The 20012-nt window shown below is 34.9% G+C and overlaps 1 protein-coding gene across 1 annotated transcript in view; it reads left to right on the top strand.

Moving 5' to 3' along the window:
- LOC129758367 (cardioacceleratory peptide receptor-like) overlaps nt 1-18592 on the top strand; it is a 309792-nt gene extending 291200 nt beyond the window's left edge. The window contains exon 9 of the mRNA XM_055755868.1: nt 16694-18592. Within this exon, the coding sequence (XP_055611843.1) occupies nt 16694-16907 (214 nt within the window). The 3' untranslated portion in view covers nt 16908-18592. The remainder of the gene's footprint in view (nt 1-16693) is intronic.
- Nucleotides 18593-20012: the final 1420 nt, after the last annotated feature.

Below are 20012 nucleotides of genomic sequence, written 5' to 3'. Positions count from 1 at the left end.
AAATCTGAATCTGAAATCTGAATCTGAAATCTGAATCTGAAATCTGAATCTGAAATCTGAATCTGAAATCTGAATCTGAAATCTGAATCTGAAATCTGAATCTGAAATCTGAATCTGAAATCTGAATCTGAAATCTGAATCTGAAATCTGAATCTGAAATCTGAATCTGAAATCTGAATCTGAAATCTGAATCTGAAATCTGAATCTGAAATCTGAATCTGAAATCTGAATCTGAAATCTGAATCTGAAATCTGAATCTGAAATCTGAAATCTGAATCTGAAATCTGAAATCTGAAATCTGAATCTGAATCTGAAATCTGAATCTGAAATCTGAATCTGAAATCTGAATCTGAAATCTGAATCTGAAATCTGAATCTGAAATCTGAAATCTGAAATCTGAATCTGAAATCTGAAATCTGAATCTGAATCTGAAATCTGAATCTGAAATCTGAATCTGAAATCTAAATCTGAAATCTGAATCTGAAATCTGAATCTGAGATCTGAATCTGAATCTGAAATCGGATCTTGAAATTTAAATCTGATATCTGAATCTGAAATCTGAAATCTGAAATCTGCAATCTGAAATCTGCAATCTGAAATCTGTAATCTGAATCTGAACTTTAGAAATGTTGCCTATCCATTAAAATATTAAATCAAAAAAGATTCAAGCAATTCCTAAAACAATAAAGCATTCATTTCGTTATCAGCATCAGCACAATCAATCAACAAACCACGCGGCGAGATGGCAGTTCCTCCTGCTGCTGGGTTGTGTGGTAGATTTGGTGAGCGACAAAAAGAGAGCTAAAGGATTTGTTTCTCCCGCGGCTACGTGAGGGGTGCGAGATTTGTACACCAACCTGTTGAAAACGTGGACCAAACTGGTTGAAATCTGGCAGCTTTCAGTAAATTCGAAAAACGTTGCTACAAATTTTCGAAACACCACACAAAATGTATGTCAATCGAAAGAGGAGATTCTAATGAATCTCTAGGTATATAAAAAGTGACCAATTTGAGTTCAAATTTTAGAGAAATCACGCTAACAAAATTGCGTAAACCCACCGACACGAGGGGGAGTTTGAAAAATGACAAAAAAGATGTGAGTTTCATTACCATATACTGAACAACTGAGATTTTTGAGGAACCAATTATGTTCTATGAAAATAATAATAAAGTTAACGAAAAAAAACTAAAATTTGAATTTAGAGAATCGATCCATTGGTAACCGAGATACAGCAATGCAAAGCCAAAATTGGGTGACTTTTTTGAAGTAAGAATTTTTTCTACCGGAAGTTCCGGGATAGCGGCCAAAACTTCCTTTGGACCACCAAAAATTTATACATCCATGGATAGATTTATTCTTGACAATTCCAAATATTATAAAATCAGCGCAATATTTGGAACCTGTCTCAAGTTATAGGCATTCTAAAAAGAGCTCTTTTTCGGGACTTTTTTCATTCGGAATCAGCTACTGGTGATTTCGTAAAATATTTCGACTTTATTTTTCAATATTGGGAAACTAGAATAAATTATCTATACAATGAATTAAAATTCATCGAAATCGGTCAATATTTGCGGCCAGGAAAACGTACGTAAACTGCAGGTCAAATTTATCAAAAATAGATTTGTACGGAAATTTTGCGAACGGCTTTGGAAGGTTAAGTCGATCTATAAAACTGATTTGAGCATTAGAAGTGATAAATCCACCATACATAAAGTGAGGGAGAACAAAAGTTTTAAATAGTTTGATCTTTGATTGTATTTCTAAGTGCCTTGTGTTAATATTTAGCAGTTTCAATGATGCGTATATTTTTGAGCACTGATATCGGATGTGCATGCCCCAATTGAGGTTATTATCAAAAATAACACCTAGACTATTTATTCTGTCTAAAAACTCAAGTTTTTCATTATTTAGGATTAATTCGGGAGGTTCCAGCGTACTTTTAGGACGAGAAATAAATAAAGCTTGAGTTTTTGAAGAGTTTATTGGTAATCGATTCCTACACGACCAACAATGAAGTTTGCATAAATCATTGTTTATTTTATGTGCAACTTCGAAAGCGTTATATTGACCGTAATTGCAAAAATAAAGTTGAACATCGTCAGCAAAAAGATGTGGGGTACAATATTCCAAAACGTTAGGTAGATCATTCATAAATAAAGAAAATAAAATAGGTCCTAACACGGAACCTTGTGGGACACCAGATTGAATATTCTCAAAGTTCGACATAGAACCATCGAAGAGTACGGCTTGCTTCCTTAGAATCAGATACGATTTGATTAGATTAGCAGCTGATGCACCAAAAGAAAAACGATTTATAAGTTTGTTATATAATCCAGCATGTGATACCCTATCAAATGCCTTTGCAAAGTCAATCAAAAGTAATATAGCAACTCCTTTTCTGTCCACACATTTGGCTATATCATCGTGCACTTTAATCAGAGCTGTCTCAGTACTGTGATTTTTACGAAAACCAGATTGAAATTCGTGCAGAAAATCATTGTCATTTATGTATTCTGAGATTTGTTCTTTTATTAATTTTTCGAATACCTTCGATAGCGAACACAAAATACTAACCGGTCGTAAATTAGAAATGGCGCAAGATTTTGCTTTCTTTGGTATAGGTACAATTTTTGAAAGTTTCCATTCATTAGGAAATTTCGAGGATTTTATAATAGTGTAAAAAAAGGTGTTTCAAAACTGCCAAAATTTGAGGAAGAACAATTTGTATTAGTTTTATCGGAAGATTGTCGAGACCAGTGGCGTTAGATTTTATAGAAAATATTGAATTAATAATCTCATATTCTTGAACTGATCTAAATCCAAAACTATTCAAACTAGTTGGAGGTATAAAGGTGTTGGTACAATTTCTAAAATTAGAAGAAAAATATTTATTGATTTCATCTGGAGAGAAGCTACTATGTTGATCGTCTACGGATTTTTTGGACAAACCTAAACTTTTGATATTTTTCCAAAGAGCTTTTGATGGTAGATTAAAATCGTTTCGCTGTTTATCATAATGAATTTTAGCTTTGCGAATTAGTGTGTTGACTCTATTTCTTAATTGCTTGAATGAGGCATGGTTTTCTGAGGTTTTGTTTCGTTTCCAGGTCCGGTAAGCAATATCGCGATGTGTCATAGCTATTTTAATATCATTATTAAACCAAGTTTTACTATTAAATTTCCGAAACTTGAAGGGAAAAAAGGTCTCGTGAATTTCTATCAGATTTTTATTGAGAATACTTACGATAATATCAGGATTGTTTATGCTCAGTTAGTGCTGATTTTTTCACAAAATTCTGTGGTCTGTGACGCAGATTCTGTAATGAAAATTTTCTCAAAATTCTATGAAATTACAGATTTTTCTGTGATTTCGGAAACCTTGTTTGGGTGTATCACTTATGAACTGTAAAATGAAAACTAATATGGCAAAAACTAGCCAAGAATCCTCTTTTCTTTCAATTTTACTAATTTTTTACCAAATCTTAGGGCACCCTGAATAAAGGATCAAATCTCCTTTAACTTTTAAAATATCAAAACACTTCTTGTTCATCTGCGGGTTCATGTATAGACATTTATATTTTTAGTATAGACCCATTTAAGAGATGGTAGTCTTCGGTTCAGAAGATATTTAAGTGGTGTTATTCGTTTTGAACTGCAGGCCAGACAAGAAGCTGCTTACTGATGTTGCATTAATCGAGGCGTTTACTGCACCTGTAATGTGCTTTTATCTATGATATCTAAGCAGAGCTGTTTGCTATTTCCTTGAATCAAGAGGTGTCCTGAAAAATCCTGATTTTTAACTTCGTGTTGTCGTGTCGTGTTTTGACGACCTGGCACCCCTGTTCCACGGACCCAGTATACCCTAGCTTATTCCAGCTAACAGCTTCATACAAGGTCCTTAGGGGAAAACTGTACAAGATGCAACAGCGGGGTAAAATGGCCCATGTCATTATTTTTAAAAATTTATATTTTTAAAAATTATTTTTAAAAAATTATATTTTTTAAAATACGCCAACTAATGGCCACGAATGATGTTTTTCTTCATTTATGTTGCGGCAAACAAGCTTATCTATCATTTCTTAGGTGTAAATTTCATTAAAACGACATACACTCTGAGAAACAGAAGGATAAATCGGATCTTCGTGAAACTTGTAATTTTTCATGATCAGATATCATTTTAGGTTTTATGACAAACCAGACTGCGCCGATTAATAAAATTTCAGCTTTTCTTTTTTCAATCGCATGCCCTTTCGGATGACTATGCAGCATCCTTATTTTCAGAATAAAATGAAAATTAGTTTTTTCAGACCTAAAAATTACTGCAATTGGTGTTTTATGCGTAATGGTCTTTAAGGCATCGCAAATACATATATTAAAAACTATAAATTATCATACGTGTTCATAAGATTTTTCATTAAATTCAAAGTTTGTTGCAAGTTACTCCGTTTTCTAAGGAGGGTGAAAATCGCATGTTTTTAGAAAATTAAAAATAACTAAAGAAACCAATAGTTTTTCTACCTACACCAATTTGATGTTCCATCATCCTTAAAATTTTTGATGCATAAGGGGTAGGATTAACTGTGAACATAAGTTTTTTAGAAGCCATTGAAGTTGAAAATTGTTGCATGTTGCCCCAGTTGACACTATCAAAGCGAAATTCCATTTTTTTTTATTTACTGACTCCCAAATTACGATAAGAATGCATGCGTCCTTTTTTAGTTTAAAAGGTGCACCAATATTTGATTCAAAAAAATCAGATGCCGCCGTATTTGCCGCGATATCAGCCAAGAAATTGAATTTCGTTGCCTACTGGAAGGCGTTTTACCCATATGGATATCACAAAGTGAATTTCGAAAAGCGAAATTTTCGATACGATATTCGAATTGAGGTTTTGCTAAAGTATGCTTAGTTTACAAAAATGCGATGAACATGTTTCTAAACATTTGACAACAATTATTATATTCCGTATGGGCTTGTGATATAGCTCCGTTGGCAAGTCTGTTGTCTCCTGAGCAGATATCCGCGAGTTCGAGCCCAAGAGTAAACATCGAACACAGTTGTACCGGATAAGTTTTTCAATAACGATCTGCCAACTGCAACGTTGATTAAGTCGCGAATGCCATACTGATGGTAAAACGACTATAATCGAAACAAAAAAAAATATATTTCGTATAATTTTTTTTCTGACCACCTTCCCGGTATGGTGGTTCTATCCCACGGAGTGTTCTCTAGCTGCACACTACCAAAAAAAAACTGGAAAATTACATCACATATGATGTAAATGAAAGAAGCATCATATATGAAGGAATTTTCAGTGCGAGTTGAACATCACACATTAGTAAAATTACATCACATATGATGTAAATAATAAGAAACATCGTATGACTGAATTTTCAGTGCGTGTTAGTTAGGAATTGTGTTACTTTCCGGGGCCTATTCTCCGGGCGCCGGTTGACTGAGGTTTGATTGGCGTACCAATCGATGGGTTTTTCGGCTGTTTTTTACACAACAACACTTGGTTCATATGTATTTTAACTTATATTAATTTATTCAGCTTTATTTGTTAGCACTTTTTACCTTATCTGTCTCACAATGACTTCTTACAATGATTTGCTTCTATTCACTTGTTAGGACTTTTGATCTTATCTGTCTTCTTTTTATGTCACAATGACTTTTGCAATGATTTGTTTCTCTTCACTTGTTAGCACATTTTATCCTATCTGTCTCTGTTTTATGCCACAATGACTTTTTGCAAGGATTAGCTTCTCTTCACTTGTTATCACTAACAGACGACGAAACTTAACAGACAGAACTGAACGACGGGATGAACTGTAACGAACCGACTAAACGAACGATTATACGACGGACTGAACGGCGTATTCTCTCCTGACTGCCCTTTTATTGCTTAGCATCGGAATGTTATGCGAATGATTAAGCATAACGATTCCCACGGGCTAAGAGATTTGAGGCAGACGAAACAAAATGCGCGTTCGGTCGCTGGTTTGTTTATCGTCTGACCGAGTGGCAATTTTATGCTGTCGCGAGTAAAATAAATGCGCACAGCATAAGTCGCGTTCGTTTCCTAATCTTTATATTTTCACGGTCGCTGTTTTGTTTATCATCCGACCGGGTGGCAATTTTATGCTGTTGCGAGTAAAATAAATGCGCGCAGTATAAGTCGCGTTCGTTTCCTAATCTTTATATTTTCCAAATAGGGTAGGCGTGCTAACTCCTCCCCCCCTAGACTATCGAATCCTCCTGGCATTCGTCCTCTCCTCTGATTTCTTTTATTTTATTGTTTAAATCTTTAATTTCAATATTTGTAATATTTTTAGTTTTCCTTATTTTCAACCTGAGGAGGACAATAACTGAGATGAGAACACCAATTACTGTTGTCAGACTAAAAGATAGAACATGAAATCTAAAGTGAAGGTTATCAGTGTCTAGTTCCAATAACTTGATTTTATCTCTTTCAGGTATTTTTATAATTTCGTTAAAAGTAGTATTCTGGTTAAATTTTATCATTTCGAATCTAAAATCTGTTTCGTGAATGATAAATGACGTATTTCCTATCTTCATGTCCTCTTGAATTTTAATTATTTTTGGAGGATACACTGTTATTGTTCCCTGATTAATTGAGATGTTGGTTGGTTTCCTGATTACAATAATTGTGTTTGTGTAGATGTTGTCTATATTGTCACTTTCTGTCAGACATTCTGGATTTGGGTTGTTTTGATTACAATTGTATTTTTCTTGGGGTGTGCAATCGTAATACAATGTGTTATTTGCGTCTATTAATCTTGTTTCTACTTTAATGCTCATGACGGGTATTATTTTATAAAGTTGAATCTTTATAATTTCTTCAGGAACTTTGTATATGAAAAACATATGTTTTTGGTTTGTTACTACTTTAACTGTTCCGAAGTGTATTATTTCTGAAATTGTAAGTCTGCTGCTGTATTCCAATTTCGAAATTTCTGTTTTTGTTAATATTCCAGTGTAGATTATATTTTCTTTGGCAAATGAAACTGCTTGTGTTATTTCGCCCATTTGTTCGACGAAGTTGTCGATGCTATGGCTTAATTTTATGAACATATATATCATGTTTGTCATATTTGAAATTTCATTATTGTTCTTCTGTAAATCCTTTATTTCCTTGTTTAACTGTTCGTTGATTATTATTTGTTTATTCGTTTCCGTTATGAGTTCATTCATAGTTTTATTAATCATTCTCAAGTCATTAGCATCGGGTGAGCCTGTTATCCATTTCCATATTGTTCCCAAGACTTCCCATCTTTTGGCCCTGGGTGTGTGAATTTTTGAAAATAAATCTTCGATTTTATTTAATTTGCTTTTTAAATCTTCACTAAATGTCGAATTTGAACAATGTGTTTCTATTATGTTTTTATAATCTTCAACCGTTAATTTCAGTTCGCTTATGTCTACATGATGTATCAGTCTAACTTCTCCGTTAGACTCAATGCATTCCATATCTTCATATAGGATGTAAGCCTGGTCTGTCAGGTCGATCATTTCCAGCGCATGGCACGAGGCAATTATCAAAATTGTGCAAATGAAGATCACTGAAAAATGATAAAGAGGAGTTCATTTTAATTTTGATTCTCTTTAAAAGATTTTGAATTAATTAAGGTTTTGTGGATCTTTCTATTATTTTCATCAATCACATAAGAATTTAAATTCTCTTTGACTTTCGTCGGTTTGAATCTAGGCTTATTTTTGTCCAAATCCTGATTTTTTTCCATTATTTCTTGTCCTTCCTTAAGATTGGCATAATCTTCGGTTATAAGTTTCTCGTAATGTTGTTGTAGTTTTTCCAATTCTGTTTCTTGTATGTTGTTGAACCATAATTCTATCGGTTTGTGCCCAGTTACTTTGTGAATAGTATGATTATATTTTCTGTAGGTTCGGGCGATTTCCAATTTTGTAGGTATTTTATCCTTTTTTGTACAGCGTAAGATTTCTCTTATGGTAGAGTGTACCCTTTCGATTTGGCCATTCGTCTTACTCCTATGGACCGGTGTTGTCGTGTGTTCAATACCAAATTCCCGAAATAGGATTTGGATTTTTTGGGTTCGAAACGATGGTTCATTATCCGTCATTATAAATTTTGCATGAGGGAATTCATTCAGCATCTCTGTGAAAGCTTCTTCAACATCTTGAGTGTTGCGCGTGCTTAGGAATCGGAAAGTTACATATTTCGTCAGTTTATCTATTATGTTTAACACAATTTGATCTCCGATAAAAACCAAGTCGGCATGTAGATGTGTGCCTTTCATCGGGATTGGTGTGTTGGTTGTCTTCTCCTGCACGGGTCTTCTGTCATATTTTTGCAAAGTGCAAACTCTACAAGTTTTCACAAATTTTTCAAAAAGATTCCTCATTTTTGGAAAGTAGTAATGTTCTAATGCCTGTTGAACATTTTCAGCGGCATTTCGATGTGCGTACTCATGTATTTCTTTCACTTTTTTAAGTTGTTCGGTTTCATCTAATATTTCCTCCACTTCCATTGGAGCGTAAAAGATTTTCGTTTTCCCATTAGATAAGTGTGTCTTAAAGGTTTCTTGTAATAAACATATTATTTTAGTAGGGGCCTTTATGCCTACTTTGACTTTTTCTTGGATAATCATTAGGAATTCATCCTGTATCTGTTCATCGGTTTTCCCATCATAGTTCACATAAATTCTTTTTCTCCCATCCGGAGTTATAGAGGAAGCTTTTTCACCTTCTATATAAATTATTTGCAATTTATATACGTTTATAGGTGCGAGGGAACTTGGGAAGAAATATTCGTCGGAGTCTTCGGCACTATGAGCAGTCATAGTATTGACTGATACCCTACTCAGTGCGTCGGCTACTACGTTAGTAGTTCCTTTTTTATATTTAATTTCTATTTTATAATTTTCGATGGCCGACTTCCATCTTCTCAATTTACTGTTATCGTTATTTTGTGATATTGAATAAATCAACGGTTGATGGTCAGTGAAAACTATGATTTTCTGACCATATAAATAATTTCTTAGGTTCTTTAAACTCCATTTTATCGCTAATAATTCTTTTTCTATGGTAGAATATCCTTGTTCAGTTGAACTTAGTGTTCTGCTAAGAAACGTTATGGGCCTTTCTCCGTTCTCTGTTTTTTGGGAAAGAACGGCCCCAATTGCGATGTTACTAGCATCGGTGGTCAACAAAAATTCTTTTGTATAATCTGGATATTCTAAGATTGCATCATCTGAGATAGCATTTTTTATTGTTTCAATAGCTTTTCTTGCTTCTGGTGTCAACGCAATTTTCTTATTATTATCTTTTTTGTTATCAATACCCTTTAAATAGTTGGTTAAAGGTTTGCAAATATGTGCATACTTGTGGATAAATTTTCTGTAATATCCACTAAATCCAAGAAAAGAACGAAGATCCTTGATAGATTTAGGATCCGGATAATCGATTAATGCTTTTAATTTTTCTGGGTCTGGTTTGATTCCTTCTACTGTAATTAAATGTCCCAAAAATTTTACCTCAGTTTTCAAATATTCACATTTGTCACTTTGAATTATGACATTGTGTTTTTCTAAAACTTCAAATACTTTATCCAAATTTTTTAAATGCTCTTCCAGAGTTTTTCCATAAATAATAATGTCATCAATATATGCAAAGCATATTTTATTTAAATGTTCTCCAAGAATTTGGTTGACTGCGTTTTGAAAAATTGATGGTGCGTTCTTAAGTCCGAAGCAAAGTCTTTTAAATTCAAACTTATTTGTTCCAGTACTAAAAGCGGTTTTTTCGATGTCCCTTTCATCTAACTCTATCTGATGAAATCCACTTTTCAAGTCGATGATTGTGAAAAATTTCTGCCCTTTTAATTGCGACAAAATGTTGTTGATGTCGGGCATTGGAAATTTATAGTCAATGGTGTTGTTATTTAATTTCCGGTAATCAACTACCATTCTGTATTTTTGGACTCCACTGGCATCCATTTTTTTAGGGACGATCCACAAGGGCGAATTATATGGTGATTGAGACTTTCTTATAATTCCTTTATCCAACATTTCTTGGATTTGATTATTAATTTCATCTTGTAACCCACGTGGAGGATTATATGGTTTAGTGTAGATTGGAAAATCATCCTTTGTTCGAATTCTTGCAGGGGTTGTTTTCATTGGTTCGTTATTTTCTGAGAAAATTCTAGGATGTTTGTTGATTACATTCTGGAGTTTATTTTTTCGATTTCGTTTAGATGCACATTTCTAATCGTGTTAATTGTTGTTGTGGATCTGTCATCGAATTTTAGGAACAGTTCGTTATTTGCAAGTTTAATTGAATTTGAATTGGTATCTATAATGGCACCAATTTCCTTCAATGTTTTTATTCCAATAATACCGTCGTATTTTTTCAGGAGTGGTAAAATATAATATTTTTGAGGAAAATTTATTGATGGAATGATGTCCAGATTCGCATATTCCTTTATTTCATTGACACCATTCACGGATTCAACCTGGAATTTTGTATTTACTTTAAAGGTTTTATTGACAATTTCTGGTTTTACAAAATTTAATTCAGAACCAGTATCGATTAAAAATTTTCTTAATTTTCTCGCTCCCTCAATCTCCAAATATGGTAAACTTTTATATGTTAGTTTGTATAATTGACAAATTTCATCACTTACATCGGTTTGTTGTAAAAAGTTGAGTTGATTTCTATTTTGATAATTCACCTGCCTGGACCGGATTGATTGGTCCACCTCCATCGGCTCTGGCCTACTCAGCTGTTGATGCTGCTGTTGTTGTTGCTGTTGTTGTTGCTGTTGTTGTTGCTGTTGTTGTTGCTGTTGTTGGTTTCCAAATTGCCGGTGTTGTTGATGTCTTTGCTGTTGTTGTTGAAACGATGAATTCATCCGATTATATTGATTGTGTTGTTGGTACCTCTGTTGGTTGTGATTGTTCCGTGGGGGAAGCGATGGTGGTAAATTGTTGTTAAAATTATTCTTGAATGTTGACTGGTTCTGGAATCTTTGATGGTTTCTTCCTGGCAGAGATGAAGATAAGTGTCTTCCTGCAGATGAGAAGATGTCGCTCTTCATCATCGCGTTTGCGTCTATCGTCAATGCATGATGAAGTGCCTCCTCCATACTCTGGGGTTGGTAACCGGCTATGATTGTCCCGGTTATTCCGTTAAGCCCTCTTAGGAATGCAGATATCGCCTGAGTCTTATACTGCTCAATAAGCGGAGCTGCATTTGTGCTTCCATATTTCAGAATTGTCGATGAGATTATTTGGTTCAGCCTATCATTTATGTGGTTATAAAATTCGTTCGTCGTTCGTCCTTTCTGTTCAGCTATCGTTATTTCGTATAGCAGATGTTCGATCCGTTTCTTGTTTCCAAATGCGTCGATCAAAAGCTTCTCCATTAATTTGAAATTTGTTTCATAATTGTTCTTGGCCAGTACTTCTTGTGCTGCGCCAACAATTTTAGTTTCTAGACCCAATAAGAATGTATAGTAGTTCGCCTGTTTTTCATGCGTATCTGAAGCCGTTGCTTCGTACATGCTGTTTAATTTTCTGGCTTTTGATAGCCAATGATTCAATAGATTTGGGTTTCCATCATAAGTGTTTATAGTTTTCAGTAATGATAACGGATCACTATGTGTTACCGTTACTGGAATCCCCCTTTCATTTTTGATAACGAAGGGTTCGTATTGATTCTCCGTTTCAGGGTTTACTACCCTTGAAAGATCATTCAATCTTTCGGTAAGAGCGACCATCGCTCTATTGATGGACTCCAGTGATTGAGCCATTTTCAACTTTGGTTAGTTTTGAAAAAGAAAGGTGACTACTTACTTCTTCTCGAAGTGGTGTTCTTCTCGGTTTTGCTGGCTCGCTACTAACGGAACCTCCACTTGTCTCCTGGATCGGGATCGGAAGTGTTTCGGGTACCTCTTGTTTCTTTGTGCAGGGCACTAGGATTTTTCTCGCTTCCTCACGAGCTCTTCGGGCGCCAGTTAGGAATTGTGTTACTTTCCGGGGCCTATTCTCCGGGCGCCGGTTGACTGAGGTTTGATTGGCGTACCAATCGATGGGTTTTTCGGCTGTTTTTTACACAACAACACTTGGTTCATATGTATTTTAACTTATATTAATTTATTCAGCTTTATTTGTTAGCACTTTTTACCTTATCTGTCTCACAATGACTTCTTACAATGATTTGCTTCTATTCACTTGTTAGGACTTTTGATCTTATCTGTCTTCTTTTTATGTCACAATGACTTTTGCAATGATTTGTTTCTCTTCACTTGTTAGCACATTTTATCCTATCTGTCTCTGTTTTATGCCACAATGACTTTTTGCAAGGATTAGCTTCTCTTCACTTGTTATCACTAACAGACGACGAAACTTAACAGACAGAACTGAACGACGGGATGAACTGTAACGAACCGACTAAACGAACGATTATACGACGGACTGAACGGCGTATTCTCTCCTGACTGCCCTTTTATTGCTTAGCATCGGAATGTTATGCGAATGATTAAGCATAACGATTCCCACGGGCTAAGAGATTTGAGGCAGACGAAACAAAATGCGCGTTCGGTCGCTGGTTTGTTTATCGTCTGACCGAGTGGCAATTTTATGCTGTCGCGAGTAAAATAAATGCGCACAGCATAAGTCGCGTTCGTTTCCTAATCTTTATATTTTCACGGTCGCTGTTTTGTTTATCATCCGACCGGGTGGCAATTTTATGCTGTTGCGAGTAAAATAAATGCGCGCAGTATAAGTCGCGTTCGTTTCCTAATCTTTATATTTTCCAAATAGGGTAGGCGTGCTAACTTGTTGAAAAATGCAAACCCGAGAAAGATGTAAAATTGAGAGCATGTTATATTACATGATAAGCAACAGAATTTTCAGGGTTGCGTAAAAATCATTTAGTTCTGCATTTTTTTTTATACTCAGAGAAAATTGTTTTGAAAAAAAGAAAACAAAATTGGTTTGCGAAACTTTTTATTTCATATATTAGCTTGAAACACTGACTTCACTTATCAAGAAATCACTTTCAACTGACCCTCCGTCGCTTCGTTTACAATTAAAAGATTTTCATTAAACTCTTGTAATAATCCAAAAACTTCATAATCATATTTTTCGGATTTTGATAGATCGATGTATGAGATGCCGAGAGAAAACAACCTAACGATTGCCGGCAACCTGAAAAATAATAAGTCAATTGGTTATAGGTACTTGTATCTAAATACATTTCAGTTTTCAGTTCAGTTATTATCATAAAGATAAAAAACATAACTTACCAGTTCAAAGAAACTACTCCAGTTATCGTTTGGAAGATGTTATCATGGAAACAAACTTGCATAATAAGTATTCTGTGAGAAACGGCTTTGATAAAAGGGGTTCTCCCTGTAAACTGAAGCGTCTGCGCTGAAATGGATACATTGAAGTCGAAGATATTAAAATAACGTAAAAAGCATAACTATGCGGAACGGAGAGGGTCATTGCTGCCATATCGCGTGCTTCTTGGTTCCAGAGAGAGCCAATTCCTATTGCGCAGGGTTCTTTCTGGAGCATATATAAATATTGCAGCGAGAGAGTAACCAGGAGCAGTCGATTTCGTTCCAAAGAATCTTTGCCACGAACATCGATTGACCGATGGAACGACGATCCGACAGCGTATGAAGTCCAAGCAGGGCACATCGTTGTGCGTATGGAGGTAAATTTAATGGATTCTCCCAAGGTAGATCACGAAAAGCATAACGCACGAACCGACGTTGAATTGCTTCAAAACGCGCTGTCAATGCAGCTTCAAACGGCCACCATACCAGGTTCGCAGATTCCAATAATGATCGCACCAGGCAGCAATACAAAGCTCGCTAGCAAATCGGATCAGTGAATTCTTTGCTCAAACGTATAATGAAGAGTTGTAAATGTGTTGTTCTTTCTATAAGTTTATAATCTATGACTCTGACTACGACTCTGTTTATCATAACTAAAGGCGATATTAATTGCTCAATAGAATTAGAAGAATCTGCAGCTTAAAGCTAAACGCCTGAGTTTATGTATAAAAAAATCTTCAGAATATTAAGCTCTATGAAAAATGCTCGAGGAATATGTTGAAGCTTCGAATGTTACTGGTTAGGTTACAGTTTTTAAGTTAAGTTTAAATATACCTTCGAAGATAAATTCAAATTTAACCAGAGATTCCTATGCAACGTATTCAGCTTAAAATAATACAACAAATCAAATCCTACATATCATTTGTTATGTTGCCGAACTGCCTGACTGTCCGGATGATTTTGATGATTCTTTCCAGGCATCCACCTCCAGCCGCTTCTGGTTCCAAGTATTCCTGTAATCGGACATCACATATTTGATGCACCTTCAGTTACAAGTTACAGCAACTAGGATTTATTCGGTTCTTGAGCGCTGGAATTAGATTCGAAGCGGAATTACTTATAAAGGGCAGAGAAAGTAAAACGAAATTAACTTACCAATCGAAACTGTAAGCACTATGAATGCAGAACGAACCAGGAACGCCCCATCTTTCTTTTCCAATTTGTAGTTTTAGAGAAATAGGTCCAAACGGAAACGGTTCATCAATCATTTTCAACGACTTGCTGGAAAGATCAAACACGGAAGTAGAAACGGTCAACCAAGACAATGCATTTTTTTGGAAACCAACTTTCAACCTTCACACGGCACAACATCCTGTCGAAGAACCGCTGTGGTTTTCTGGAATAGAACAGATGATCTGCATACACAAAACTGTTAATTCACTAGATTGAATCCTTTATTTAGAGCACCATTAAATATTGAATCCAAATTTCGCGATTAACACTTCCGTATACGCACGAACAACTGAAAAACCGGATAACCATAAACAAAACAAAATCTACACGGAAACTTGAAATAACTTACTGTTGGATTGTTATGCAAAAAAAATTTGAACCATTAATTTCAATTTTATGATTTGTTTTAAATAAAAACTCTTATCGTCTTGGGAGTGTAAATAAGAAAAGCAAATAAATTTACAAAACGAAATTGAGTTCCATGTCATGTAATATTCATTCTCAGTGCTTTTATGGATTCAGATTTTTAAATATAACATTCCATGACGAGTAATTTTAAGAAATAGGAAAATTACGTGCTGTTAAGGATTCATATTTTCGTGTATGCACAGAAAAAGTTGGAAAATAACATCACATATGATGTAATTAAAAAGAAGCCTCATATATGACGTAATTTTACATTACGAAATCGCTTTGTGCGTCATGTATAATTAGTGTGATTCAATTTCAGTGCTGTTTATGGCTCAATTGTTTTTGCTTTTGTAAATTTACGTTACGAAGTCACGTTCTTTGTCATGTAATATTAGTAGTTTTTATTTTCAGTGCTCTTAAGGATTCAGAATTTTTTTCTGTGTGGTTGAGTTTTCAACAAACATATCATCAAAATTAAGTTTTATCGTTATTTTTCTTTCTAGTAAGACGTAAAATAAATCCCCGAATCGTCGTAAACGTTCAACTCGGTTTTTACATGAATTTCAGCGCTGTAAATAGCGTTAATGCTTAACTGTTGCGTTCTGTACAGTTTTCCCCTATATTTTTTTAGCTTTGCCCGTATGATATGCAAAACCGGAGCAAAAAGGTTTTTTGTTCAATGTATTTCGTATTACTTAAACGAGGTGCTCCTTCTGTCCCTCTAACAAGTGGGGTTCTCCCACAATTCAAGAAAGAATTCTTATTTTGTTGCAGTTTACTGCGTGTGACCCATAAATATTGACCTTTTGTAGAAAGCAAAGTGTCGTCAGCAACTGTCTGCCTTTTTTGAAGCACCAAGAAGATCAGAAGTAATGGATGTGATAGAAATCGAGCTAGTTATTTTTGCATTACAGCATGCGGAAACAGAACACGTGTTGTAAAAAAAATTTAAGGCCGAACTGAATTGGGGATCTTGAAAATGTTTTTGCATGGGAAAGTTTTCAATATGTATTTCACAAGAATGAAAATTTCTACCACTTTTTCCCAACACCAGTGAACTTGCTCTTTACTTTATCAAGAGGTGTAAGTTTTAGGTTAAGGCTAATATATTTTGGAATGTTGAAATATTCCTATGTATGTTGTATGTATGTTGGTAATCCACCATGGGTGCACGGATTCACCGCAGTTTCTGCCAAAGTATGGGTTCACATACCTTCCTTAGATTATTACGTTCGACAAATCTCCAATGCACGCGCCACCATACCCGGACCCCATGGCTTCGTATGAACTGTTATGTGGTGAATGTATTGCGTGTGTTGATGTAGGTATATTTTGGAAGAACGAATCAATCAGGTGGGCTAGTTTACTTACAGGTATTCCGGCATCCGTGTATATACCTGGCCAGCTGGCAACTGATTGAACATTCCAATTATATAGTCAGTTATATAATGAAACACATCTTAGCTGTCGGCCCGCTCATGGGATTCGAACCCAAAAGTTTTTTTCTTGCCGATACCGGGAATCGAACCCAGTACGCCTGGCGTACCAATACCAGACTCGCGCCAGCCTATCCACTAGACCATATCGGCGCTCTATTTTGGAATGTTGAAATGTTGAAATATTCCTTTTCACAATAACATCACTTTCAAGAGGACTAATCTTTCGATTTTATTCTATCTTTTTCCCAATACAATTCACAGAAGACTTCCACCATTCCGTTGGCTGGTCTCGTCCGGCCTCTGCTGTGGCTCCCCGGAGGATCTTTCCGGCCACAACGGTTGCGGTCCGACGGCCAATGGCAACCGTCTACGCAATCAGCACAGCAGCGATTCCATGAGGACGCTCACCACCAGTCTGACCGTGTCCACCCGGAGGCCAACAACCATCACCCGGACGTCTCGTGTCATCGTATAGCGGCACCAGGGAGCCATCGATCTGACGTCCCTCAAATGCAAGGCCTGTGGTTCCGGATCCTTGAAGATGCCGCCAGTGGAAGTCAGTTTTTTTCCAAATCGTCACAGATACGACTAATTTATATCAAAAAAATTTCTGACGGGAAAATTGTGGCGATTCTCAAATAAAAAAAAAATTAAAAATCCTTTTCAGAATTCAGAATCTGAGTCTACATTTTGAACCTGACTTTTAAATCTGAATCTGAAATAAGAATTTAAATTTGAGTTCTGAATCTGAATTCCGAATCTGAATTATGAATCTAAATTGCAAATCTGAATTTTCATTAAAGATTTGATTATCACCTCGTTCTCCCGTTGCGGTTTGGAAAAAGTAACGCATCTCTAGTCAAACAAATTAGTTCGTAGGTTCCCGAAGATCTTTTCCATTTCTTCCCCTCTGCAGTTTGGGCCAGTTGTAAATTTTACTATAAAATAATTATAGATTCATATAGTTACCGTGAACGCTTATCTGTGAAAAGTGTAAAAAGTAGCTTAAACATCATGTAAATATATTGATATTGTAAATATTATCAGACCAACAAAATACAATAAAGATATGTTTTTTGCAAGAGTTTTAAAAATGTACAGCAACTTACAGAAACTCGGAAAAAAATCAAAGAAAGAACAAAAACAAATTCGATCCATCACCGCTACAAATTAAGTATAATTCGTAGAACAATCTTAACCTACTTTTTTAAACTAATCCTGATTGTAAAATATGAATTTGAATTTTAAATCATTTTCTGATTCAAAATCATTTCCAAAAATATGTTTACATAACTCCGAATATCGATTCAAAATTCAACGTTCAAATCAAATTCGTTTAAAATTCTTTTTATTTCGAATGTTAATAGTAAAATAACCTTGAAGCAGCTTGGTTTTGCTGAAGTTCAACAAACATCGCTTTGGTCATATTGACCTGTGCGGTATTGGATCGGATTTTTTTCTACGTTATGGAATGTTTGTTGAGACTACTTCAAGGCGCTTAATCGCACCAACGCCGATCGAAACATCTTGTGAAGTTGAAAGTTGGCCTTACGTTTGAAGATTAGGGGGAAATTATTGTTTCCGTTCAAGTGTCTCAAAGCGAACATATTTTTATTCGGATTCACTAAAACACTTAAATTGAAAAAATAATATAAAATCAGTTGGTTATTTTCCGAAACTTAGAATAATGTGTACTCTTAAAATGCCTTTCAATTGTTATCGTCACATTTGAACAGCTCAATCAAACTGTATACCAAATGATTCACTTAGGAGAATCCTCAAACGAAAAAAAAAGTGAATTAAAACATACTTGTAACATGCGGTCAGGCTTCGTTTAAAAAACGAACTACATTCACCATAAACTAGACAGAAAAAAAGTAAATAAAAATAAATAAAATTAAAAAAACGTAGGTTTTGTGCTGTTTTGTCTACTCGGATTGTAGTAGTCACCATTCTACTTTTGTATTATACAACCATTCGTTAGACTGATATTTCAGATAATACAAAAACTTTTTTGAATCAATAAAAAAATGGATCAAACCAATCTACATTTTGTAGTCCAGCAACTATCTACATAAATATGAACTAATCACCACACCTGTGAACACTAGCATTAGATCAAAGTTTATTGACTTGTTTGGAAGTAAAGTTGGATATGTACTGACCAGGCTAAATTAATCATCCGAAATTTCCAAACATTCATCATTAAAAATATTTCTTGGGTAATGTTTTAAAAAAAAAAGTGTGTAGAATACCCTCTTCATAGGTTGATTGATATTTGGATTCGAAGAAAGATTCACTCAGATTTCGACAAAAAGAGAACTCGAACTTCTGGAATCATCATAACAGGGACAATTTTTTCCATTTTTGCTTAATTACTTCTGTTTTAAAAAAGTCTCAATTCACCCTATTGTACGAAAAAAAAAAGAACAAGAATCTTTTTGTTCAAACTAGTAACTTGCTTATAAATACTATCTAATTGCAAAAATATAAAATTCATGAAGTCAAAATCTACAAAAAGTAGTTACCGAGCTATGCGCCTGGATGATATGCAATACCAGAGCAAAAGGATAGAGATTTCAATGTTATTCGTGTAATCCGAGGATTCGGTTATTCGAAGTGGTCCATCCCCCGACAAACTATGATTAGCGTGGTTTTACTGCAATCTGTTTTGTTGTGCGACTAAAATTGGCCGTTGAACTGAAAAAATGATGAATTTCATTAGGGGAGAATGTCTTTTAGAAAAAATTTGGTAACTAGCCGTCTTTTTCATTTTATGACAGCGTGTAATTTCAAGTTTCCAAAAGTTTGAACGATGCATAAGCTCGTGGATAAACAAGAAACATCCTTAATTCAGGTTGTCAGGCCTAGGCAAAAATCGAGCAAAATCCAACGCAAAATGTAGATTGTAATCTTCTTCTTCCCTTCTTATTAAAAAGCACAGTAAACACATTCCACCGTGAAGTGTGGAAATTCACTTTCCCAGATTTTTTTTAACTGTCATCAATTAATCCACACGATATTGTAAGCTGATTCCTCGTTGGATCGAAGCAATCGAAAATTTATTATCGATTTTGGTTGATATTATTCGGTGAAAAATAAGACAAATCCAAATAACTTCTTTACGTTTCGATCACCATGAAATGAGAATTTTTTACGATCGCCATGAAATGAGAAGAGTAAACAACAGCATCAAAACACTCTTCCCTTTGAGATATTGTTTTCAGATTTTGCTCGCTTTTATATATACCAAAATCCAGCATTTTTTGCCCTATTAGTTCTCATTTCGCAGTTTGTAAGTATCAGACTTAGAGATTTTTAGAAGTTTGTCTACCACCCTATATTCATTACATACTTTAAGGCGCAATTTTCTAGTGTTTAGATAAATACAGTATTTTGTATCCTTTTTAACAATAGTTACTGGATAAACATAAGTTATTAAACAGATATTAGCAATTTTATGATAACAAATGATCACGATTTATTCAAAGAAAAATACATGTTTTCGGGCTCTAGAGATCAATTTTACCGATAACATACGTTTTACAAGCTCAAATTATACTCGAACAATTTACATGTT

This window comes from Uranotaenia lowii, chromosome 3 (genome assembly GCF_029784155.1).
Source record: "Uranotaenia lowii strain MFRU-FL chromosome 3, ASM2978415v1, whole genome shotgun sequence".
Taxonomy (NCBI): Eukaryota; Metazoa; Arthropoda; class Insecta; order Diptera; family Culicidae; genus Uranotaenia; species Uranotaenia lowii.
Note: the sequence above shows the minus strand (reverse complement) of the source record. Positions and strands in the feature narration are given on the sequence as shown.